General features: G+C 37.1%; 3 protein-coding genes across 8 annotated transcripts in view; 1 reads left to right on the plus strand and 2 right to left on the minus strand.

The window, feature by feature from the left end:
- mpzl1l (myelin protein zero-like 1 like) overlaps window positions 1-27,410 on the plus strand; it is a 186,027-nt gene that overhangs the window by 113,915 nt on the left and 44,702 nt on the right. The gene's annotated exons all lie outside the window — the stretch shown is intronic.
- Window positions 11,747-15,577, minus strand: LOC310741536 (uncharacterized protein; the record flags this gene model as incomplete). The annotated part of the gene is made up of 6 exons (XM_083569455.1): window positions 15,235-15,577; window positions 14,483-14,596; window positions 14,233-14,275; window positions 14,065-14,132; window positions 13,685-13,755; window positions 11,747-11,950 (listed from the first exon to the last, which is right to left on the minus strand). Coding segments are annotated over exons 1-6 (501 nt in total). The 5' UTR covers window positions 15,236-15,577.
- LOC310740706 (nectin-4) overlaps window positions 27,168-27,410 on the minus strand; it is a 30,151-nt gene continuing 29,908 nt past the window's right edge. For all 6 annotated transcript variants that reach the window (XM_083567671.1, XM_083567675.1, XM_083567672.1 and 3 more), the window contains one exon: window positions 27,168-27,370. In XM_083567671.1, the coding sequence (XP_083423797.1) occupies window positions 27,274-27,370 (97 nt within the window). In that variant the 3' untranslated portion in view covers window positions 27,168-27,273. The remainder of the gene's footprint in view (window positions 27,371-27,410) is intronic.

The following is a 27,410-nucleotide window of genomic DNA, read 5'->3' on the forward strand; positions in this document are numbered from 1 at the left end:
ATTCTTTTTCGTTTCTTGGCCCAAGCAAGTCTCTTCTGCTTGTTCTTCTGAAGTAATAGTTCCTTTGCCACAATTTTACCATGAAGGCTTGACTCAAGCAGTCACCTCTGAACAGTGCATGTTGAAATGTCTGGCACTTAAACTCCAAGCAGTATTCATAAAGGTTATAATTTGAGTTGCTGTAAATTGTTGGGTTTTGGGGCTGGTTATTCTCTGCAGCAGAGGTAGCTCTTGGTTTTCCTTTACTGGGACAGTCCTCATGAGTTCCTGTTTCATCATAGCGTTGATTGTTTGTCTGCACTTGGAGATACATTAAGATTTCTTCGGATTTTGGGAACTGTCTGACTATTTATGGTCATTTCTTTTTAAACATTCAAAAGAACTTTGATTTTGTGAGCTCAGATGAATAAAAAAAAGACAACAAATCTATTTGCATATTTGCTTCCCAATCTTAATTTAATGATGACCATGGCCACCCCTGGCCATACCCTAGGGACTGGGGCTGAAAAGTGCATAATTTACTTTAAATTATTTACCTATTAAGTATTATTTACCTTAAAAATCACTTTTTCTTTTTTTTTTTTGCAGTGAACAAATACTAGCTATTCTAAGAAAAAAAAAAAATTGTCCATGTCAACTAGCATTTACATTTCACAAGGTGGTTACTATAAAACCCCATATATGTGCACACCTCATTTCTATTGTGGCTGGACTAACAGCAGTCTGATTATAGGATTAACAATGATAAGGAAACCTATCATTGTATATACGGAATATATAATAATATATACTTTTGATGACTTTATGGGTGTAAATTATTTGTTTGAGTTATACAGTATTTAGGTTAAGACGGATAAAACACTCTTGTGCCCAAAAAACATATTTTTCATTTATACTAATACATGTGGATTATGTAGTACCAATTTTTGTTTTTTTTTAACTCTAACTTGTTATCACACCTATTTCAAAAAGGGATTTATAAAAACAGGCAAACAAAGATATCACTATTTATTGTTTATATGCTCACGATGAAACAGCAAGTGCCATAAGTAATAAAGATAAAGAAACACATTGAGATTTAGAGCATGATGGTATTTTATTCTGTATAGCCAACAGGAAGACAGCTTGTTCCTGTGACTGTCAGTGACATACATACATAAAAAGATCAGGAGATTGCAACACTGCAAAAATATTTTTACTACTTCCTGTGAGTAACCCATTCTAAGATGCATTGGGTATTTCCCAATCTGCATAGAAAATATAAATACTTAAATACTTTTCTTGACTTTTGCACAAACTCAAAAAAAAAAAAAAGTGTGGGGGGGGGGGTATTCTGTCAATCAATTAAAATATTTTATTGTAATTAATCACGATTAATCTGTTCTAAATCTGACCCTAACCTTGAATTAATACTTTTCACATTTTTCAATATTTTAATCAACATGTAAAGTAATTATGGTGTTTTAAATTACAGAAATCAGAACACCAAACTTTTGCTATGTTTCCATGCGACTTAAAACAAATGTTTATTGATTAAAAACTATTTTTCGGTTCGAGTTTTAGTAGAAATACACTGGATTAAATATGACTCCAATAAAAATGCTCGCTTTAAACTTTCACTTGAGTAAAAGTACAAAAGTATTTGCCATTAAATGTACTGAGGTATCCAGATCACTATGATTTAATAAGCTAGAACGTACTTATTATAATTTATCACAAGACTCTTGCTTAATCAACCCAGTTTATGTGAAAAGAATCTGTTACTCTTAGCACACAAATCTAGAAATAGAATAATATAAGTCAAACACATATCTTTTTATCAATATAATCATTAACACTAAAGAAAGTCAAAGAAATAAGGCCACGGGTGTTTTGGCAAGATCGAATCAGGAGTTTCTGCTTGCTGTTGAACTGTAGAACTGTATATTTGTGCTTAGCAGATACTACCAAGGGGCAATCAAAACAAGTTCAAAGTTGAGTAAAAAGTATCAATATTTGACCAATTACATTTACTTTGTTAGTGTCCACCACTGAGAATGAACTAATAATGTCTAGCAGGTCTTGAATGACTGTTTATTGCTCACGATTACACTCCAGGCATTGCTTCTTGAGCTACTGAGAGCCAGCATAAATTAAATACACATGCTATCAAACAGAACATTTGTGCAGTTTGTAAGTGGAGTGGAACATATCTGCATCAGTTATTGTTTCAGTTTCTTTAAAGAACAGTAAACTATAGTATTATCTATAATCTAATACATTCATTGTGACAATAGATTAAATAAATAAAAGACTAATATGAGAAATGTCAGGTGTCCGAGTAGCACTTCCCATAAAAAATTTCAGACCATTTCAAAACTTACCGTAATTTCCGGACTATAAAGCGCACCCATATATAAGCCGCACCCACTGAATTTTACAAATATATTTATTTTGAACATAAATAAGCCGCAGGTGTCTACACTAATGTACTTTACACAGGCTTTAACAAAATACACGTTACACGCGGTGTAGCGGGTGAAATATGTGCTTCCTTTAGGAGCATAGCGGTATTTTGGGAATAGCATGCCGCCGCATTGTTTCCGGTATTACTGCATGTGTGGAGACCGAGGAATATGTCCTTATTATTTTTTGATGCTCATTTCTAAGTTTCTTTGACTAACCCGTAATGCTGTTGCCAAGAAAAATAAAAAAGCACGAGTTTTGGAAACCTGTCTGTGCTTATATGATTTCTGTTGCAACTGGAGAAGCTATCTCTGACTGAAGCTCTCCCTTCACCCAGACTCAACGCGTAACAACGGTTTGTATCTAAACAGTAGCCGACCAAGTAAGTCATTGTTCACTGTCGTCCTTCTTCCATTTACAACTATTTCTTTTGAGAGTTTATCTTTTGGCATCGTCGTGCGTTTAAAAATCACCCGATGGAAGTTTTTTCTCCCGAAGCCGTGCAGCTCAGAACACAGGTGAGGTGCGTTTTTTTCGTTTCCGTTCAGAAATTTCATTGGTCTAATGCAGGGGTCGGCAACCCGCGGCTCCGGAGCCGCATGCGGCTCTTTCATCCCTCTTCTGCGGCTCCCTGTGGCTTTGGAAAATAAAATTTTTTGTTGCATGCAGAAATGTAATTTCATTCTCTCTGCAGTTCATTGATTTCATAAATGCAACACATTATGGTTTGATTATACATAGCATAAAGGCAAAAAAAAAAAACGTTACATGTAGTGTTATTTCAATTTAAATGTCAAAAGGGTTTTGTGGCTCCCAGTGTTTTCTTTTCTGTGGGAAACAGGTCCAAATGGCTCTTTGTGTGGTGAAGGTTGCCGACCCCTGGTCTAATGTTATGGGGTTCAGTTTTTTGGCTTGGAGTTTGTGAAACCGGGAAAAACCCAGGAAAAATTCATAAATTAGCAGCTTTGTTGTTTAAGCCGCGGGGTTCAAAACGTAGGAAAAAAGTAGCGGCTTATAGTCTGAAAAAATATGGTAGTTATTTGTCCAATATACTACAATAACATGAGTGTAAAAGTATCATCAACCCAAAATTAGATAATATTAAGAAGTTGAAAAAACACCTTCAGAGGATTTACACATTTTATTTTTTTACTCAAAAGTTTACTTGTTCTACACATCTAAACACCATTACAACACCTTTTCCCAGTTGCTTATCTTTTCAGTCATAATCACATTTACTTCCCAAATTTGGACATGAACAGAAAAATGAATTAAACATAGTTGTCATTCATATATGACGGTCATATTTTGTTGCCTCTGCGCCTGCTATCAATAGGAATTGGAAATATCAACGTCCCTCAAGACAATATGAAAATCAACAGTTTTTATACTGGTCATTCTACCAAGGACATGCTTTGATATAACAGCTATGATCAATAAAAGTCATCCCTATATATCAATAAACTAAAATTAAGATGGTGGTCTTTCTCCCCCAGTAGATTGATGGGCTGAGGCTGGTGGTGATATGCTGCTGTTCACTATACCAATGTGGTTTACATCTACATTTTTTAAAGCAATGCCTGATGAAGCACTGGAGAAGGACTCTTGTGTTTGTACACTAGGTTTTGCAGGAGGTGTAGAGACATGCAGTCCCTCTAAAAGTGGAGAAGTCAGGTCTAAGGATGCATGCTTTGATGGATGCTCAGTTGAACATTTGTGTGCACTTTCTGTAACAGGGATGGGTGAAACAAATGCCTCATTTTTAGATGGTGATGGTGCAGATAAGATTGTGATAGATTCTGTTCCTGACACTTCTGCAGCAGATGCAGGTGTCAGCCCATATGGTGCAGGTTTAGCAAGAGTAGATGTTATGTCTGTAGGCTCGACTGGGCCTATGGCTTCGGTTGCCTTTGCTGCTTCAGCAGCTTTGCTCTCCAACTCCTCCATTCGCCTTTGGACCATAGCTGGCATCAGTTTTACATATGTGCCCATGAGGCGATGGTTGGAACGGATTAGTTTGCCAGCACAGTTGTCCACACAACGCTCCTGAGAATGTCAAACAACTGGTCATTTTTATGTCTACGCAATTCACTAAAATCATGTTTTAATGCTATCAAACCATGCTTATTATGATTATGCCACAATAACTCTTCCCAGTCTTCTGACAACCATCAAAAATAGCCTATGAATTTCTGAGCATGCATGCTTCACTTGAACACTTTCTGACAAGACAATCTATACATACAACACCAGTCAACGATTTGAGCACCCCTTCAGTGGTATTTCTTTATTTTTATTATTTCAAATATTTACATTAATACTGAAGACAGCCAAACTATGAAAGAATATGTATTGAATTATGTGGTAAACAAAAAAGTGTTAAACAACCCCAAATATGTTTAATATTTTAGATTGTCTAAAGGAGCTACAAAAAGCTTTGATGACAGCTTTGCAAACTCCTGGCATTCTCTCATTATATTCACACGATAGTCACCTGGAATGGTCTTTAATTCACATGTGTGCCTGGTTGTTGCCTTTTTAATGTGCTTTAGTTTAACAGTTGTCTTGTGCAGAGGAAAAGGTGCTTCATACTTATTACATGTACTTTACAGCACAATAAAAAAATGTATATGTATATCACAGTGATGTTAGAAAGCTCATGTCAGCCATGTTACAGTGCCCCTGGAGCACCGAGGGTTAAAGGCCTTGCTTAAGGATCAGTAACCCAGAGCCCTAACCACTGAGTTACCAACTCAGGGTGAATACAAAGTCAAGGGCCCTATTAGTGCTGATACAACTTCTGTACATATGCATATTATGGCAAAAACATTTAGTTAATTAAAGTGAAAAGACAGTCTATTATTACATTAACAAATGATGGTTAGTCAATCTCAAGAAATTGAAACATATCCAAGTGCAATTGCCAAAAAAGAACAAACACTATGATGAAGCAGGCTCTCATGAGGATCGTTTCAAAAAAGTAAGACCAAAAGCTACCTCTGCTGCAGAGGATATGTTTATTAGAATTACCAGCCTCAGAAACCTATGATTCACATAAATACTTCTCTTGAGTTCTAGTGGCAGACGTATGTCAACATCCACTGATCAGAGGGGACTGCATAATCTATGCCATCACGGTCGATTTTGCACCAAATATAAAAATAAAACAGTACTTTTGAAAAAATATCAAGCAGAAGAGCCTTGAGGTTTGGAGGAGATGGTGTGATGGTGTTCATCTGCATTGTTGGTGATAAGACACCCTTAAACAGCATGGCCACCACATTTTGCACCGACATGCCATCCCTTTGGGGTTGCACTTAGTGGGACCATCATTTGTTTTCCAAACAGGACAATGACCCCAAACACACTTAAAGGTTATGTAAGAGCTATCTGTTCAAAGAGAGTGATACAGTGATATATCAGAAGATCTGGCCTCCACAATTACCTACCATTTGTCATGGTTTGAGATTAATGGAACTGGAGAGTAAAGGAAAACAGACAACAAGCATTCAACATCTATAGGAATGCCTCAGGATTGTTGGAAAGCATTCCAGGTGACTATCACATGAGGTTGACTGAGGGACTGTCAAGCGTCTGCAAAACTGTCATCGATCAACTTTAAAGATTTAAAAATATAAAACATATTCTGGGTTATTTAACATGTTCGTGTTTACTACATAATTCTATGTGTGTTTTTCAGTAGTTTGTGTTTTTGTATTATGTACAATCTTGAAAATAATAAAAATAAAGAAAAAACACTAAAGGAAAAGGTGTGTCTATATTTCTGACTGGTAGTGTATAAAAAGTAGGTACCTATTATTTGAATGCTGGAAGCATTTTCCTAAAAGGTTAAACTGAAATGTTAAACAAATAATACAAAACAATTGTAATGTAGATTATAAAGGTCTATAAGATTTTGATAAGGTAGGACAAATCTTTAGTGAACCCTAGAGCACTGGACTTATAAAGCATTATTAAATGTACATAGTGTTGCTCAGCACTTGCAGTTTATTGATATGTAACTGGTTCGCATCCATGCTTTGACTTACTTCATCCATTGTAAGGGTTCTGTAGTTGAAATTGTTCGTGCATCTCTGGAAGCAAATTTCCGTCATTCGATTATAAACCAAGAGGAAGTCGCGAAGCTAAACAGTCCAAAACAAAACAGAATTCAACAATAAGTCTTATACCTTCGTAGTATTAGTTCCTCATCTAATGAAGCAAGTATTCCGTTTACTTACATTCCGTAGCTGTCCGTCGGGTTCCATATCAGTAAATCAGTAAATGTATCTATAAATAAAATATCTGTAAACGCTACTATTAGACTGCTCTCTTGTGATTGTTCATAAATTGTTATTTAAAAAAACCCAACAACGCGTAGTGATCCCGACAAGCTGTAGCATGACTTTCATATGCGCGCAGCCATGTTGATGTCACGTGACCAGAGCAGCCGCATCAACGTCATCATAGCGGAGGCGGGACCCCGGAAGTCAACTTTATGTTGCATTCTGAGCTTTGCTAGGGCGTTATAAACAGATGAATGAATAAAGTCATTTAAACGGAATAAACAATGTGATTTCTGTACTGTCAAGACATGCAAGCACTTTGAATTCTGTTCACAATTCTGGTCTGATTTTAAATATTACTTCCTGTCTCAAATATATAATTCTTCTTCTTCTTTCGGCTTCTCCCATTAGGGGTCGCCACAGCGGATCATCAGTCTCCATACCCCCCTGTCCTCTACATCTGCCTTTTTCAAACCAACTACCTGCATGACTTTCCTTACCACATCCATAAACCTCCTCCTTGGTCTTTCTCTTTTCCTCCTTCCTGGCGGCTCCATCCTCAGCATTCTTCTACCGATATAACCTATGTCCATCCTCTGAACATGTCCAAACCATCTCAATTTCGCCTCCCTCGCTTTGTCTCCAAAACGTCCTACATGTGCTGTCCCTCTAATAAACTCGTTTCTAATCCTGTCCATCCTCGTCACCCCCAACGAAAACCTAAACATCTTCAGCTCTGCTACCTCCAGCTCCACTTCCTGTCTTTTACTCAATGCCACTGTCTCTAAACCATACAACATCCCAGGTCTCACCACAGCCCTATAAACTTTTCCTTTCACTCGTGCAGATACTCTTCTATCACAAATCACCCCTGCTATCACTCTTCTCCACCCACTCCACCCTGCCTGCACTCTTTTCTTCACTTCTCTAACACACTCTCCATTACTTTGCACTGTTGACCCCAGGTACCTAAACTCCTCCACCTCTTCTCCCTGCAACCGCACCACTCCACTGCCCTTCCTCTCATTCACACATCTGTACACGGTCTTACTCCTACTGCCTTTAATTCCCCTTCTCTCCAGCGCATACCTCCACCTCTCCAGGCTCTTCTTAACCTGCTCTCTACTCTCACCACAAATAACAATATTATCCGCAAACATCATAGTACATGGAGACTCTTGTCTGACCTCGTCCGTCAACCTGTCCATCACCACTGCAAACATGAAAGGGCTCAGAGCCGATCCTTGATGCAGTCCAACCTCCACCTTGAACCAGTCTGTCGTTCCTACAGCACACTTCACTGCTGTCACACTGTCCTTATACATTTCCTGCACCACCTTCACATACTTCTCTGACACACCTGACTTCCTCATACAATACCACAACTCCTCTCTCCGGATCCTGTCGTACGCTTTCTCTAAAACCACAAACACAATGCAGCTCATTCTGACCAACATTCTTGAAGCAGTCTCAAAGATATAATTAGGCTCCGATTATAAAGATGTCTACGATGTCAAGAAGTCCCTCTGTTATTCAAAGTGCAATGATGGACGATATACGACATTTTTGTAAATGAGTACCAGTAACAAATAACCTTCAGAAATATTAATCCAGTCAAAGTATCCCCTTTATCTTTTAATATGAGTATTTCTTCTTTTGAATGCACTTAAGTATCAAAAGTTTTAATCTATAAGAAAGACACTTGAATAATTTCTGCAGTTTAAATTCTCATTCACATGCAAATCTTTTTTTTTCGGTACAGACACGGTGAGCACAGCTACTACACGATTATTCCGCAAGTCTCGCGAGAACAGCTACATTACATTTACTCCGCAAGTCTCGCGAGAACAGCTACATTACACTTACTCTGCAAGTCTCGCGAGAACAGAGGTTATCCTTTCACACAATGTGTTCACCTGCTTGTTATTGAAAATTACTGAAATGTAGTTGAGAGAGGAGCAAGATAATACACAATAAAATGCAGTGAAGAAGAAAATGCTTCCCAAAATGCAAATAAAATAAATGGTAAAAAAAAAGTCATTACAGTGCAAAATTAGTAACAAAAGAGCTGCTGATCTTCAGATTGCAGTCAATACCTTACTGGAAAGTTCCTGCACAAGCCCCCTTGAGGATCTTTTTTAAACCAGTCATGCTGCTCTGACATGCTTCTTCCTTTAAAGCTTCCATTGACATAAGAAGCTGCCTGTTCTGTGGTTCAGGCTCAAATTCACACTGATATATGATTAGCTTTCCCTGCCTAAAACATGAATTAAACAGTATATAAACGAAAGAAACTGGTAAGAACTGGATGCATAATCGTCGAGTTCTCTCTGAGATATAAATCTGAGAGGAAATTCTGAAAGCAGTGATGTCATTTGATTAATACACAGGCTAAATGAAATGTCCCAAAGGTAGGAGATAAAAAATAACTGAGGTCAGATACAGAGCATATACAATTTACTAACAAACATGCTTCACATGACTTAAATTGTAAAAAAAAATGAATAAATAAATATAGTTCAATCCAACAGACACTAGCACTTATAGCTCTTTTCACACATTCACTTCTTTATATCTTAGCAGGAAACATTAAAGATTTAAAAATATATAAGAATAATTAAGAGAAACTTCTCCTCTCATATGCAATATTTTAAATATAATCACAAGACACATTTGCCATGTTAAAAAAAAAGCATTTTATTAGAAATAGCACCGACACAACAAACATATAGCAAAATATCTCCAGAAGGATAAACTTATTTTATTCTCAAACGATAATAAATGTACTAATGTCTGACATGAAGCCTATCGCGTTTTTATAGTGTACTACTCATTCACTGATCTCCATTGAATATACAGTTATGAAAAAAGAATCACACATTTGTGTTAATGCATTTTACTAACAGCACTTTTTGTATGTTGTTTCCAAATTGTATATTGAAAGGATCAGATGGCAAAAGTACACACATCCTTCACTCAAGTAGAAGGACAAATACTCATGTTTAAAAAGAGTACTGACTACACTTTTTATATTTTTTACAAGCTAAAGTAAATTCTGGGCTCTGATATGTATTTAAGTAAAAACTAGACATTACTTCAACCTGTTTTAGTGTCACACTGGTAACTGAACCTCAAATCATATTAATATATTAATACAAAAGAATACTCTATATACAGTGGGTACGGAAAGTATTCAGACCCCCTTAAATTTTTCACTCTTTTTTATTTTGCAGCCATTTGCTAAAATCATTTAAGTTCATTTCTTTTCCTCATTAATGTACACACAGCACCCTATATTGACAGAAAAACACAGAATTTTTGACACTGTTGCAGATTTATTAAAAAAGAAAAACTGAAATATCACATGGTCCTAAGTATTCAGACCCTTTGCTCAGTATTTAGTAGAAGCCCCCTTTTAATCTAATACAGACAGGAGTCTTTTTGGGAAAGATGCAACAAGTTTTTCACACCTGGATTCAGGGATCCTCTGCCATTCCTCCTTGCAGATCCTCTCCAGTTCTGTCAGGTTGGACGGTAAACGTTGGTGGACAGCTATTTTTAGGTCTCTCCAGAGATGCTCAATTGGGTTTAAGTCATTGCTCTGGCTGGGCCATTCAAGAACAGTCACAGAGTTGTTGTGAAGCCACTACATCGTTATTTTAGCTGTGTGCTTAGGGTCATTGTCTTGTTGGAAGGTAAACCTTCAGCCCAGTCTGAGGTCCGAAGCACTCTGGAGAAGGTTTTCGTCCAGGATATCCCTGTGCTTGGCCGCATTCATCTTTCCCTTGATTGCAACCAGTCGTCCTGTCCCTGCAGCTGAAAAACACCCCCACAGCATGATGCTGCCACCACCATGCTTCATTGTTGAGACTGTACTGGACAGGTGATGAGCAGTGCCTGGTTTTCTCCACACATACCGCTTAGAATTAAGGCCAAAAAGTTCTATCTTGGTCTCATCAGACCAGAGAATCTTATTTCTCACCATCTTGGAGAACTCCATGCGGGTTTTCATGTGTCCTGCACTGAGGAGAGGCTTCCGTCGGGCCACTCTGCTATAAAGCCCCACTGGTGAAGGGCTGCAGTGATGGTTGACTTTCTACAACTTTCTCCCATCTCCCGACTGCATCTCTGGAGCTCAGCCACAGTGATCTTTGGGTTCTTCTTTACCTCTCTCACCAAGGCTCTTCTCCCCCGATAGCTCAGTTTGGCCGGTCGGCCAGCTCTAGGAATGGTTCTGGTCGTCCCAAACGTCTTCCATTTGAGGATTATGGAGGCCACTGTGCTCTTAGAAACCTTAAGTGCAGCAAAAAATGTTTTGGAACCTTGGCCAGATCTGTGCCTTGCCACAATTCTGTCTCTGAGCTCTTCAGGCAGTTCCTTTGACCTTAATGATTCTCATTTGCTCTGACATGCATTGTGATCTGTAAGGTCTTATATAAACAGGTGTGTGGCTTTCCTAATCAAGTCCAATCAGTATAATCAAACATTTCTGGACTCAAATGAAGGTGTAGAACCATCTCAAGGATGATCAGAAGAAATGGAGAGGACCTGAGTTAAATATATGAGTGTCACAGCAAAGGATCTAAATACTTAGGACCATGTGATATTTCAGTTTTTCTTTTTTAATAAATCTGCAAAAAGGTCAACAATTCTGTGTTTTTCTGTCAGTATGGGGAGCTATGTGTACATTCATGAGGAAGAAGAATGAACTTAAATGATTTTAGCAAATGGCTGCAATATAACAAAAAGTGAAAAATTTAAGGGGGTCTGAATACTTTCCGTACCCACTGTATACTCTATAAACTAGCCTACATCTGTGATGTGTGAGAGCTAGGAAATGGTACAGCAGTGGCAGGTTGAAAAAGTCACAAATGAAAAAAAATAGATTGATCGGCTGAAAACTGCATGCAATGAAAAGAAAAAACATTGATCATGTCACTAAATGGATTCAAACTAAAGTAACAAGCCTGGTTTGAAAATGTAAATAGTAGAAAATACAGATATTTATGTATATTTTACACAATGATGCTGCTGGAGCGTGAAGGCAGTGCGACGTCACAGTCTGCTACTGAGTCCATGCGCCTCATCTGTGCCCTAGGTGGAGGGTGAGTCTGGACCTTATGTGTCTGATTTTGTTTCGCCTGGTATCTCTTCTTTTTCTTACGATTCTGAAACAGTTTTAAATCCAACGATGCATAAGAAACATCTTCTGAATCAGACTGTGGGAAAAAAAAAAATTGGTTTAATTAATCTATATCCCACTCAATGACTAAAATACAGAATGGTCCTCAGTTCAGAATAGACCTGCTAATTCATTCAAACTGATAAGAAATGATGAGTGTAAAGATGCATTCTTGACTAAATCATTGTGCTATTTATTATTAATCTGATAAACAGGATGTAATGTTCAAATATGTCACATTAACAGAGTAAATGGTGCATTTCTTTCCCCCTTTGAAGATCACTGAAAATAAATGCAAAGTTTTTTGACTGGTAGCTTCTTTCTAATAATAAAACATGTCTATTCCCAGGAATCCAATCTTTTCACTAGCATTAAAACACCAAGTGAGGGGAAAACAGTAAGCACAGTATTCATTTTTTTTAGTATGGTTAAAGGCACTTGAGTATACGTGCGCTGAAGCTGGTTTGGTGGCTTGAGGAGACATCTTTTTTTTCCCCCTTGCATCACCCATCTACAGATATGTAGCCTGGAATGTTAAGAAAGTGCAACCACCAATCAAATTTCAAGATATAGGAAATATAGCAAATTTTGTTGGCTTGTTTGTTTGTTTCTGAGTCATTTTTATTTATTTATTTATTTATTTGGTGGAGGGGGGGGGGGGGGCTTTGTAAGAGTTATTGTTGGATGTACAGAAATATCAGTGTAAAAATTGTACATAAATCAATCAAAATTAGAATTTTAAAGTACATGTGTGTAAATTGCTAGATGTATTTAGCCTTTAAATGTTTTCTGAAAGGGAACAAATCATTAAAAAGATAGCTATGTATAAAGTTGGCTTGTTACATACATCCATGAAGGCTATCATTTTAAATGTAATATACAGTGGGGTCTAAAAGTCATTAGTCACTACTGAAAATAGAAAAGGTTTTATTACAAATGATGTTATCAGCAACAACTTGAGTAAAATGTGGAAATCTTAAAAAGATTTTCTTAGTATGTGGTATATCTCTCATTCGCTTTAATGACATTGCGTGCCAAGTTTGTATGAACTTTGATCAATCGTTTTAGATGAAAGTCCTCTGTCAACTGAATGCATGCTTTAGTGGAAGGCATGAAACTTACAGATACAGTTATAGTTTTTCGTTTTTTTGTAAACGCAGTTAGCATGATCAGTATCACAAATTTGCTTCCATTAAAACTGTGCCCTTAAAATTGTGCTACATTTTTAATATTGTCAAAATGTTATTTTTTTGTTTGCACTGCACAGAGGTTAGTCCACCTTTTAGAGAAGTACTTTTGTTTAACGTTGCTAAATTATTTAGCTGTGACCAATGGTTCACTGGGTGCGGCTGTGAGGTCAATAATATACAGCTCCTGAAGAAATAGTCTATTGTATTATATTTGACATGTCTCAGTCATGCAAAATAAAGATTCTCTGTCAGTTTTCAGTCTTATTTGGTTTCCTGTGCCTGTGTATTTCTTAGAGTCGAACCTATTGACGCACGGTGGTCTAAGAATGCATACCACAGTAGTTGTGTGAATGTAAAGAGCCACAGCATTTCTGTGCATGTGGCTGCTTATAAATGCGTGGGATGGCCTGCTCAAAATAGTTACCTGACTATAAATTTCACAATGCATGCATTAGTTTTATATTATGATAAAATCTTTTTTCAGAACATCAGCTAAAGCAAAAAAGTAATCAAAGCTGCCACTCTTCCAATTTCAATCTGTTTAAATGTTTGTATACACGGGTGGCACGAGTGGACTATACCTTTTCATTTTGTCTTGTGCTTTGCTTTGTCATTGGTTCATAGTCCCCATCTACAGTCCTTGGCTTGTATTCTTAAAAAAAAAAAAAAAAAAAAGGAACGATTAAAATCAGATGATATCTTTTATAGCACACAATGAACCATTTTCTATACTGCATGAAAAAAAAAACGTATTTATAAAATAAATGACATTTACAAAGCACGTGTATATAAAACTAGATTTCAAAGAATTCATTTATCTGAATCATTATATGATCCGAACGTTAGCTGAATGTTCTGATCTCTTGTCTTTTACAATACTATTTTATTGTGTTTCTCATTTTTCTAGCTTGTGGTCTGCATACCCACAGTATCAGTGAGATATAAGAGATTAAAGGCTCACCTCCATTATCTACAAAGATATTACCATAAATAGGATTATTTTGAAGTTGCGGCTCATCCTCCTCCAGTCTATGAAATAAAAATAAATTTGATGTAATACCTGACTTCTGTCATGTAAGTACATAAGTACGTAGGCAAGCATGCGAAATCGCTCATAGGATATCTCTACCTGTCACTTTGTAAAGAATCTTCGTACATTGGCATGCCAATATCTATAACAGGGAGAAAAAAATGATAGTATTGTTGCAATTAAAATGCATTGTAAGATTATTAACTTGATATGTTTAACATTATAGGTATAATTATACAAAATCCATTGCAAATTATTCTTAATATACTTTGAAACTGTATTATATTTTCTAATATATAATAGCTGCTTTCTAATCAGGTATGTGTTAAATAAAAACGATTGAATGTACCTCTGTTTTGTTGTTCTTTTCTTCTCAGTGAATAGAGAAGTATGTTTAAACATACAGATATTACCAGTGCTATAGATGTTAGTGCCAGACCCACAGTGTATTCCATGCAAGTCACTTAATAAAATAGACACGTAAAATAGGCATTTATGTCAATTGTAATAATTCAATCAACTCATCACAGTGAATGCAAAACGGATACTTTCATCCTACATTTTACATTTAAGTTTCATAGTTTCATAGTAAACTTTCATAGTACTTCGCCAGATAAATAAAAAAAACATGGAAAAAATATCAATAACATTTGTGTTGTGTTGTATAGTATTTTATTTTAAATAATAATAATAATAATAATAATAATAATAATAATAATAATGAATAAAAATGAATAATAATGAATAAGAACAAAATGAAAAATCAACTTCTTAACAGTAACGATAGGACAGATGTATAAATGATAGATGAAATAATGTTTAACGTACTAAAACAAATAATGAATTAATAGGCCACGCTTACTCCAATTCTCTAGCACATTAGTTTTGTTCTGTTTATGTGTTTTGCATTATGTTCTGTTTATGTGTCTTTCAAAAATGCATTAAAGAACCTGATGGGAAACACTTAAAATGTGAAAAAGAACTGTTCAGTTGCAAGATATATACTCATCCTTCAGTTTTGAAAACTGAATGAATTTACATGTTTTAGACTAAGTATACTTATTACACAACAAAAGTAATAATTTACTTTATATAGCTTACTGTTTGACACTGTGGATCTTCTGGTCCTCAACTGTCCGTTTTCAGTGCAGCTTCAGCTCTGTCTAGTACGCATGTTGTTCAGGGGTGCACCATATCTGCTTCTATTTTTACTTGTCTTGTGTCTTTTTCGGTTACAAACAGGAAATGTGGGCGATTCTTAATTCACTGCAACTGTTCACGTCACACGAAGACCCGGTAAGTCACAACAAGAAAAATGTAGCTTTTTTTTAAATGTTTGTTGAAACATTAAGAGGTAATCATTCTTAATCTTTATTTTGTCTATTTTTTTGTTTGATAATTGTTTATTGACTTGTCTCTGCTTCATTTATTGAATTCACTCCTCAGATTTACTCCCTCAGTTTTCTGGTAAACACGATAAATAATACAATTGACTGTCTGTGGCCTATAATTGACCTATAGATTGATGAATAGAATCTATTCATCTATTCAAGTTTCAAAAACACACACACACACACACATATATATATATATATATATATATATATATATATATATATATATATATATATATATGTGGATGTTTTTGGAACTTTTTACAGTTTTACAAGACTGTGAATAGATTTACCTATTAGAAATAGCAAATGTTATTTATAGTAAATTATTATTTTGCACCTCACTTTGTCACTCATTTTTTCTACTTGCACTTCATCATTATAATTTTTTAATGCTTTTTTGTAGCACAGTGTCTACTGTAATTTATATCTTTTTCTTAGTCTTGTGTCCAATTAATGCTGTGTTTATGCCCCAATAATCTGGAACAATATGAATCAACACAAATGTTTCAATCATGTGTAATGTTAAATAGTCATTTTAATAAATATAATGCATTAAAGTTGCATCGAATTGTAAAGACTGAGGGCATTAGTTATAGACCTGTGTTCTGCAGTCATGGGTTGTATCTTAAGCCAAATGAAATTCCAAATGCTGTCATCATTTCTTTCAGAGCTCCCATGCTGAATCATGTAGTGTTTAACAGAAACATATAGAGACCAGACCAGAATGAAGTCACAATAATTGAGTATTTGGTGTGCATTTGCATCTACCAGCCTGTAAAATCTGAATCAGTGCAACGGTAAACATTATTGATATATTATTATCTGTTAATTCCTTTTAGCTAAATGTTTAAAGGTTGCAGGATGTGTGTACTTTGTGGAGTATGTGAGATTCATTTTTTTACATTTTCCATTTCCGACCACAGAGCAGGAAACGTCCTTCTGGGTAAACTTGTATCTGTTCTTTGAGTGAGTACTGAACCACAAACACAAAACAGTTGCACAATGTAATGACTAACACAGTTTAGCCAGTGTAAGCATATATATATTCACTGTTATTAACATTAATCCCATTGATTAAACTGGTCAAATACATAGTTATCTCAGTTATCATGCAAATTATTATAAAATATGTTCACCTTATTTGATATTACCTGATTCACATATATTCGGACATATTCTTGCTAAGATTTTAACAGTAATAAAACAGACCAGATCACTTGTCACTAGCTGACAACTGAAATGGAATTACATTTTTATTCACATTGGTGGTTAGCCTTCTTGAAAAATATTTTACACGAAGTTGTACAGTTGAAGGGAGGTGTTCCTGTTGGTCAATTCTTGATATCTGATGTGGTTTGTTTGGTTAGCTTTCCTGTCTTGTCTGAATATCTGAGGTGTGACCTGTGGTTTAAGTTTCAACATTGGTGCTAAGGTTTTTCTTGTTTTTTTTTAGACTGTCTTTTAAAAGGTCATTCTCTATGTTTGAGAAGTAAGGTGTCAAAGTTTTCAGGCATCCATTTCATTATTAAAATCATGGTTGTATGGTTGTTTCATGGTTGTATATTTTTGTATAAATCGGCCATACCAATGTAATAATACTAAGAATGAATATATTCTTATAAATATTAATAAAGCCCTTTATATGTGTGCTGAAATATCTTCAAAATTTTATTGTAGTAACAATTGGCAAATTTATCGTTACTAGACATACAGTATGATTTTCTGATAGTCGATTCATCTTAAATTCTCAAGTCTTTTTATATGTGGCTCATCAAAAGGCAAGGGTTGCCTTAATATGTTCTCTGTCCTGTTTTTTTATGATTGAGTTATAATCTTGGAATTGTCACTAAGCAGTAGGTTTTGTGTTATTGGTTGAGGCTTCAAAATGACCTTAGCATTTTTACTGTGAAACTCTTTAAAACACTATTAAAAACTAAATGGCCTACAGCTGTGTAGACCTTTAGGGGGCACCAGCAGCACAGGTCATGTGTATACCGGGAGCCAGGGCGCTGGACATAGCAGGTCAGCTTAGGTCAGGGGTGTCAAACTCAATTGCACAGGGGGCCAAAACTCAAAGCACACTTTAGGTCCTGGGCCGAACATTTATTAAACACACTAAAACAATGTTTTTTCTTTTTTACATAAATATGAATAAAAACAGACAGGAATATTATTCCAGAATAAATTATCGTAAACTTTAAATAACTTAAAATATTTTGCTCTCCATAAAAATATCTCTGTCAAAATTAGAAATTAAATTAAAATTCAGAAATATGAACATGCTGCAAAAAAACCCTGAAAAAAATCAATAAGAATTGTGCTTTTAAGTAAACGTTAAAATAACAACAAATCAAAACAATCAGATGTCTTTGCTCTTATGCCATTTCATAAAAAAATTAATCTTTTTAAAATATTGTGCTCTCTATAAAAATATCCCCTGTCAAACACAAGACGTCTCACACCTTCATCATGCAGCTCTTCAGAAACTCTCCCTAGGTAAATAACTGTCTGATTTGGTTCTGATTTCTCCTCTGCCACAATAAAACTTGCTTTTACAGCAGTTTCACTTTATGATTTTGCTCTGGAGAAAAACTTCTGCTGTTATGTCAGATTCATCAACTCTTCTACTTTCTGTATCTTCTGCTCTGTATTCAGGTTTTTTAGCTTATCCTGATGTTTTGTCTCGTAGTGGCGTCTTAGATTCAATTCCTAAATTACAGCCACATTTGCTCCACAAATAAGACACGTGTTTACCAGCAGTGTCAGTGAACATATACTCAGAATCCCATCAGTTTCGAAAGGCTCTGTTTTCAGAATCCACTTTTCTCTTCACCATTGTGAAGGGCTTCAAAATAACTTTACAATAGGGTTAAATACATGAAAAGAAGCTCGACTTGATTGATGCTGGAATGTTCCCAGGTAGCCTAGCGTTCGGTAAGGCAGCTGAAGCACAGCATTATGGGATCTGTAGTTTGTGTTATCAGCGCTTCATATCGCCGGGCCATTAATAACAATAATAATAGATCTATATAAAATAATCTCGCGGGCCGGATATAATTGTACGTCGGGCTGGATTTGGCCCGCGGGCCTTGAGTTGACACCCCTGATCTATGTGAAGACACTGATAATGATTTCTCACCATAATTATCAACAATGATTTAACAAGGTAGGAAACAGATTTTTAGAAAAGGCCCGCGGGCGAATCATGTGGTCCTTGCAGGCGACCTGGTGCCATGTTGGTGACCCCTGCTCTAGATGATGTAGCTCCCCTTAAGACCAAAATGATCAGGGAGAAAAAATTAGCACAGTGGTATAATGATCATACGCGCACCCTAAAACAGACCACTCGGAAATTAGAATGTAAATGACGTCAAAACAAAATTAACAGTATTTCAAATAGCATGTAAGGAGAGCCTCCTAAATTATAGAAAATCTCTTAGCTGCTGCTAGATCAGCATATTTCTCCACCCTCATAGAAAATAAAAAAGCATAATCCTAGATTTTTATTTAGCACGGAAGCAAAATTAGCAGGAAATAAAAGCACTGCACTACCATGCACACCAATAGGTAGTAATGATTTTAACTTTGATTTTAATCACCTTTTTTCATAATAAAGTTGAAAACATCAGGCAAGAAATCCAGACGATTAATATAAATCCAAACTATTTTACAAATAACCCTGTATACAGCAGTGTAATTTTTACAGACAATCAATTACAAAGCTTTACTCCTATTTAAGAGAATGACTTTCATTTGAATTTCATTTATTTCCTCATCAAAATCATCAACCTGCATTCTCGATCCCCTGCCTACAATTTTGCTCAAACAGATAACTCAAGAAGTAATTGAACCTGTTTTAAAAATAATAAACTCTTCCATTAGCACTGGTTATGTATCTAAATCCTTCAAACTGCCAGTTATCAACCCCCTAATTAAGAAACCTGACCGTGACCCATGTCAGCTGTCCAACTACAGGCCAATTTCAAACCTCCCCTTTATATCCAAAATTTTAGAAAAGGTTGTAGCACAGCAGTTATGCTCACATCTACTTAGGAATAAAAATTTTTTAATGTATCAGTCAGGATTTAGGCCTCATCATAGCACAGAGACGGCGCTAGTTAAGGTGGTAAATGACCTGTTATTTGCCTCTGATCAGGGTTTTGTCTCTTTACTTGTTTTGCTCGACCTTAGTGCAGCTTTTGACAACATTGATCACAATATACTGCTTGCTAGACTTGAGAACATTGTTGGAATAAAGGGAAAAGGTCTCTCCTGGCTTAGGTCTTATTTGACTGATTGCTATCAGTTTGTTGATGTACTGTAAATGGTGAGTTTGCCACACTCTCTGAGGTAAAGTTTGGTGTTCCACAAGGATCTGTCTTAGGCCCTCTGCTTTTCTCTTTATATATGCTGCCTTTTGGTGAAATTATACATAAACATGGTATTCACTTCCATTGCTATGCTGATGATACACAGCTGTATATTTCAGCAAAGCCAGATGAGAGAGATCAGCTTAACAATGTTGACAAGTGTGTAAAAGACATTAGACAGTGGATGCTTGATAACTTTCTTCTGTTCAATTTTAGATAAGACAGAAGTACTTTTACTAGGACCACATGCAGCTAGTAAACTTTCCGATTACGTAGCATCTCTGGATAATATTTCTATTTTAGCGTGTACAGCAGTAAAAGACCTTGGTGTGATTAGTGACCCTAGTCTTTCCTTTGAGGCTCACATGAATAATATTACCATCATCGCCTTCTTTCACCTTAGAAATGTTGCTCAAATTAGAAATATGATGTTGTTACAGGATGCAGAAAAACAAGTTTATGCTTTTGTTACATCTAGATTAGACTACTGTAATGCTTTACTGTCTGGGTGTTCGAGCAAATGCATAAATAAGCTTCAGTTAGTTTAGAATGCAGCAGTCAGAGTCCTCACTAGAGCTATAAAATATGACCACATCACCCCTGTTTTAATCAGTCTTCACTGGCTCCCAATCAAATCTCCCATTGATTATAAAATACTACTAAATACCCAGAGGCAGGCCTGGATAGTGTTGTCTTCAATTGGAGGCCACTGTGTGAAGCTGGGGACGGTTTCTCATCAACGCACTGGGTGGTTTTATGAAATTACGGAGTAAGAACGGGAGCTTTGAGGATGGATTTGGACTGCAGGTAATGTCAACAGTCTGCTACACTGACTCAGGACTACAGTTTGCTAGTGATCACATCACTGTATCCCGCAACATTGTATATCTGCAATAAATGGATATTAAGTGCAACCCAGATGAGAATGTGTTCCCTCTTGTGTCTGGTTTCTCTCAAGGTTTCTTCCTTACGCCATCTCAGGGAGTTTTTTCTTGCCACAGTCGCCACCGGCTTGCTCATCAGGGACAATACTTATAAAAAACATATTAATTTTTTATCACCACATTATCTGTGTCAAGCTGCTTTGAAACAATGTTCATTGTTAAAAACGCTATACAAATAAAAAGGAATTTAATTAAGTAGAAAAAAAGTCTTATTAGGCAGAAATTGCTGAACATTAATGTTATTTGAACCCAGGAAATACAAAAAGGCTGACCTTTTGGATAGGTCATATTTTGGACATAGGGTAAGGTTTTGACTCATAATAAAGGTTTTGGCTTAAAATAAAACTTCAGAATTAGATCTTAATTTGACCCCAAATGTCCAGTAAGTTGTAGATCTTCTTCTTCTTCTTCTTCTTCTTCTCTTCATCTTCTCCCATTAGGGGTCGCCACAGCGGATCATCCATTTCCATACCACCCTGTCCTCTACATCTGCCTCTTTCACACCAGCATGTCTTCCCTCACCACATCCATGAACCTCCTCCTTGGCCTTCCTCTTTTCCTCCTACCTGGTGGCTCCATCCTCAGCATTCTTCTACCAATATAACTCATGTCCCTCCTCTGCACATGTCCAAACCATCTCAATCTCACCTCCCTCGTTTTGTCTCCAAAACGTCCTACATGTGCTGTTCCGCTAATAAACTAATTTCTAATCCTGGCTATCCTCGTCACTCTCAGCGAAAACCTTTAGATCTTTAGCTGTGCTACCTCCAGCTCCACCTCTTGTCTTTTACTCAATGCCACTGTCTCTAAACCATACAACATCGCAGGTCTCACCACAGTCCTATAAACTTTCCCTTTAACTCTAGCAGACTCTCTTCTATCACAAATCACTCCTGCCACTCTTCTCCACCCACTCCACCCTGCCTGCACTCTTTTCTTCAGTTCTCTAACACACTCTCCATTACTTTGCACTGTTGACCCCAGGTACCTGAATTCCTCCACCTTCTCCAGCTCTTCTCCCTGCAACCACACAACTCCACTGCCCTCCCTCTCATTCACACACATGTATTCTGTCTTACTCCTACTGAGTTTCATGCCCCTTCTCTCCAGCGCATATCTCCACCTCTCCAGGCTCTTCTCAACCTGCTCCCTACTCTCACAACAAATCACAATACCATCCACAAACATCATAGTCCAGGGAGACTCCTGTCTGACCTCGTCCGTCAACCTGTCCATCACCACTGCAAACAGGAAAGGGCTCAGGGCCGATCCTTGATGCAGTCCAACCTTCACCCTAAACCAGTCTGTCGTTCCTACTGCACACTTCACTGCTGTCACACTGTCCTCATACATGTCCTGCACCACCTTCACATACCTCTCTGACACACCAGACTTCCTCATACAATACCATAATTCCTCTCTTGGCACTCTGTCGTACACTTTCTGTAAATCCACAAATCCACAATGCAATTCCTTCTGTCCTTCTCTATACTTTTCCATCAACACCCTTAAAGCAAATAAGGCATCTGTGGTGCTCTTTCTCGGCATGAAACCATACTGTTGCTCACAGATGGTCACCTCTTCTCTCAGCCTGGCTTCCACTACTCTTTCCCATAACTTCATGGTGTGACTGATCAACTTAATTCCCCTGTAGTTACTGCAGGTCTGCAAATCTCCCTTATGCTTAAAGATCGGTACCAGCACACTCCTTCTCCATTCCTTAGGCATCGTTCCACCTTCCAGAATCTCGTTAAACAATCTGGTTAAAAACTCCACTGCTGTCTCTTCCAAACATCTCCATGCGTCTACCGGTATGTCCAAGCGACTTTCCACTCTTCATCCTCTTAATCGCTGCTCTCACTTCCTCCTTACTAATCCTATCTACATCCTGCTTCACCAGCTCCACATCATCCAACCTTCTCTCTCTCTGATTTTCCTCATTCATCAGCTGCTCAAAATACTCCCTCCACCTTCTCAACACACTCTCCTCACTAGTCAACACATGTCCCTCTCCATCCTTTATTGCTCTTACTTGCAGTACATCCTTCCCAGCTCGGTTCCTCTGCCTGGCCAATCGGTATAAATCCTTTTCTCCTTCCTTAGTGTCCAACCTCTCATACAGCTCCTCATATGCCTTTTCCTTGGCTTTCGCCACATCCCTCTTTACCTGCTGCCACATCTCCTTGTACTCCTGCCTACTTTTCTCATTACTCTGTCTATCCCACTTCTGTTTTGCCAACCTCTTTCTCCTTATGCTCTCCTGCACTTCCTCATTCCACCACCACATCTCCTTGTCTTGCTTTCTATTTCCAGATGTCACACCAGATACTTTTCTAGCTGCCTCCCTCATCACTCCTGCAGTAGTTTCCCAATCACCCAACACCTCTTCACCACCACCGAGCCGCTGTCTGACCTCTTCCCTCAACCTCACACTACACTTGTCCTCCTTCAGTTTCCACAACCTTATTCTTCTTTCAGTCCTCACTCTCCTCCTCTTCTTCTTTGCCTCCAAAACCATCCTACAGACCACCATCCAATGCTGTCTAGCTACACTGTCCCCTGCCAACACCTTACAGTCTCCAATCTCCTTCAGGTTGCATCTCCCACATAGAACATATTCCACCTGTGTGCAACATATCTACCTTTCTCCTCTCCATCATATCAGCTTTCTCTCTCCCTTTACCCGTCATAGTACCAACATTTAAAGTACCAACCCGAACCTCCACTCTCCTCCACTGCTCCTTTCCATGCCGTCTCTGTAGACGTCTTCCTCCTCTCCTTCATCTCCTTTGGCTCCTTCGGCCAACAGTAGCCCAATTTTCACCGGTACCCTGTCGGCTAACGATACCTGTGGCGGGCGTTGTTAACCCGGGCCTCGACCGATCCGGTATGAAATTCTCATTTGTGGTCCGCATGTTTGATTTGGCACATGTTTTACGCTGGATGCCCTTCCTAACGCAACCCTCCCCTTTTACCCAGGCTTGGGACCGGCACTAAGAGTGCACTGGCTTGTGCCTCCCTAATGGCTGGGTTAGTAAGTTGCAGATCTGTAGGTAGATAAAAAAAATTATATTAAAGAATGACCAGATTGGTTCAAGCTGACAGGAATTTTATCATGTCAGAAATCGAGGTGGATGAGTTATAACAGGTGAAGACCACATCAGGTCCCACTCCAATCATCCAAAAACAGGAATCTGAGGCATCTTTGCATGAATGAGCAGGTGTATAGATCTTAAAAAAAGGGTAGTATTGTGTATAGAGCCATGACATAGTGCCAAGCCCAAGTCCAAAAAGTGGAGATTGTTCATTTTACCACTGTGACCAGAACCAAGAACCCGGGTTAAAATAAGCAAGAATCTGCATGGAATTTAGGTCAACATTTTCAACTTCTTCACTCATGCTTCCTCTTCCAGGGCAGCAGATGCACCAGTGCTAGCATTATGGGACCCATGGTGTTGGGGAGAACTTGCTACTGATCAAAGAAGCTAATATTTAATGACAAAATTGTAAAAAGTGGTTACTCTGCCGGCCTAAAGGAAATCCTCAGCAAGGAACCATTGTCATACCGAATCTTAATCAAGGCATTACTTTGCGCAATTCTGACATCTGAACAGAATCTGACAGAAGATGAAGGCAGAATGAGAAACCTATTTAAATGTAGCAGCTGACCTCGGGGAAAGCATTGTCACAGGTATCAAAACCTGTACAAGGCTCTCAAGAGGCTCAGTGGAAAAAAGAACAACAATAAGAAAAAAAAAAGGGAACCGTCATTAGCTCATCCAGCCAATATCTGAAAGAATACTTCCAAAATCTACTCAACCATGACCCACTACAAGGACCACCAACAGAGTTGCGGCTGATTAATTGACCTATGGATTCAAACAAGGCCTAAACAAACCTGAGGTTTTTCTAATGCAATTACAAGACACATTTTTGGCATGTCCCTTGTTGGTATTCTGAGTGAAGTTAAAAATCCAGCATCACTATAGGAACATATTGGCTCCAGAGGCAATCCTGCCCTGTCATCTGCTATGGACTAAAGAAGAAGCAGCCATTCTGCTCCCCTCCTTAAAAGAGCTGCAGGATCTCAGTCCAAATGCACACCTTTAATACACAGATCTTTTGAAAAGGCTTGTCCATTCACAAACCCAATATTATTTAGTGGCACTACTGAGATGGTAGCTCAGTGTTTAAAGCATTAGACTCTGGTTTGGAAGGTCACAAGTTCAAATCCCACCACCACCAAGCTGCTACTACTGAACCCTTCAGCAGGGTCTGCAACTGAGTGTGTGTACAAAGGAAGCACATACCACAAAAGTGTCCAATACTGAGGCCTTTATTATACAAAATAAGAAAAATACAATATTTACAATCATTCCTAGTACTCCAGTCTTTGTGTGTAAACAGTCTTCATGCACAATATTTACAGCTCTACAATTGATATTTAACCGATTCAGCCTCTGCCTAGTTCAGATTGGACTGTTTGTATATCATAGTATTATTGTTTTTTTTAGCTTGCCCTTTTGGATTTGTTTTTATTAATGCATTGTCTAATAAACTTAACCTTAAGAAATGTAACATTTTAAGAAATCAAATAAGGTAATTTTTAATTAGATGGACAGGTCTGATTTGTTGTATTTTTTGTTTAATGATGTGACAAATGTTTTATGATTGGCTTGTACTATGAAGCCATGCTGCTGTAATATATTCCTGATAAACCGTTATCTGTATGGAATCAATTGTTGCTTTAAAATCTGTATATACCTTTGAGAATTGATAGTCCCTTTCCAGATGCTGGCTGTCCATGCCATAGGCACTAATGCACCCCTATACAATCAGAAATGCAGACTTTTAAAATAACTGCTGATAACAAGGTGAAATGTTAAACTCCCCTTTAGGCCAGAAGACACAGCATAGATGTTTTTTCAAAAATTATTTCACACCACAGAAAATTTTCTATTTTGCCTCAATCCATTTTAAATGAGCTTTGTCCCAGAGAAGACAGCAACATTTCTGGATTATGTTCACATATAAATATGATCCACAAGATATGTTCTGCTTTGCATGATTTGTTCCCTCCTGTGGTAGCAAACGATTTACACCTATCAGGGATAACTTTATGACCTTATAACATTATGCCAGGTCAAGTGAATAACACTGATTATCTCTTCATCATGGCACCTGTTAGTGGGTGGGATACATTAGGCAGCAAGTGAACATTTTGTCCTCAAAGTTGATGTGTTAAAAGCAGGAAAAATGGGCAAGCGTATGGATTAGAGCAAGTTTGAAATGGGCTAGACGACTGGGTGAGAGCTTCTCCAAAACTGCAGCTCTTGTGGGGTTCCCTGTCTGCAGTGGTCAGTATCTATCAAAATTGGTGATTTGAATGAAAGTAGTTGATTGATGAAGTAGGTAATGCTGTTAATGCTTTGTGGGTCAGGACTGTTTTGGCAGCAAAAGGGGACCAAAACAAAATTAGGCAGGTGGTCATGTTATGCCTGATCGATAGCCATAAAGTTATGCATGGTCGGTATATATATATATATATATATATATATATATATATATATATATATATATATATATATATATATATATATATATTAAATATTTATTAGGACTATGAATTAAAAAATCTATTAAATTATTAATTGCAACTTAATCAAACATTTTTATCTGTTCAAGTTTTACTTTAAATTAATACTTTACCAGTATTTAATACAATAACCAGATGCTACAAATATATAAATTTCACCTAAAATCTCTCCCTTTGTTATTAATGATTTTATATTGATATATTTATTTTATTTATATTTATTCATTTATTTTATTTTAAACTCTGAATAATTATTCTTTGGATATTAACTTCATTTTGAAATGTTATGTTTCTATAGTTATATTTTTATTTTATTTAGTGGTTGTTTTAATTGTTAAATATGGTAAGAATTGTGTTCCGGTTGCTTTTCCCCAGTGCACAGTGAGCCCGGCTGTGGAAAGGTCAATGCTGAATTTGTCTAGGAAGGCAATGTTAAGTGATTACAGATTTTTCAGTGTAGTTTACTTTTTTTTTATTTTTATATCTAAATAAAGAAAGGACGTGAATAAATGTGTGTTGCATTGAAGGTTTTAATTTAGCCTCTTTTATATTTTTATATTTTCTATAAAAATGGTCACAAAGAAATGCGTTACCTTTGCGTAACTTTTTATTACGCATTAATTTTGACAGTCCTATATGTAGCACACTGGGTCATAAAAATAAAAAAAAACATTGTCCTGTTGCCACATCCACAGAACAAAACATATTGGGTTATTAGGTTTGCAAATCACTGAATTCCATTTTTATTTACATTTTACACAGCATCCCAATTTCTTTTGCATTGGTAATGTATTTGAATGTACACGTCTAAAATAAAGGTAATCGTAAGGTCATCATACTAAAATGTCTGTCATTGGTGTATCATAATTTCTTGCTGATGTGTACTTCACTGGTGGAGGAGGGGGCTTGAAAGGGGGTGGCATATCTAGCCTGAGAAGCAAAGAAATAAAGAGATTAGCAGACAGCAATA

Source organism: Silurus aristotelis (assembly GCF_946808225.1).
Source record: "Silurus aristotelis genome assembly, chromosome: 18".
NCBI classification, from domain to species: Eukaryota; Metazoa; Chordata; class Actinopteri; order Siluriformes; family Siluridae; genus Silurus; species Silurus aristotelis.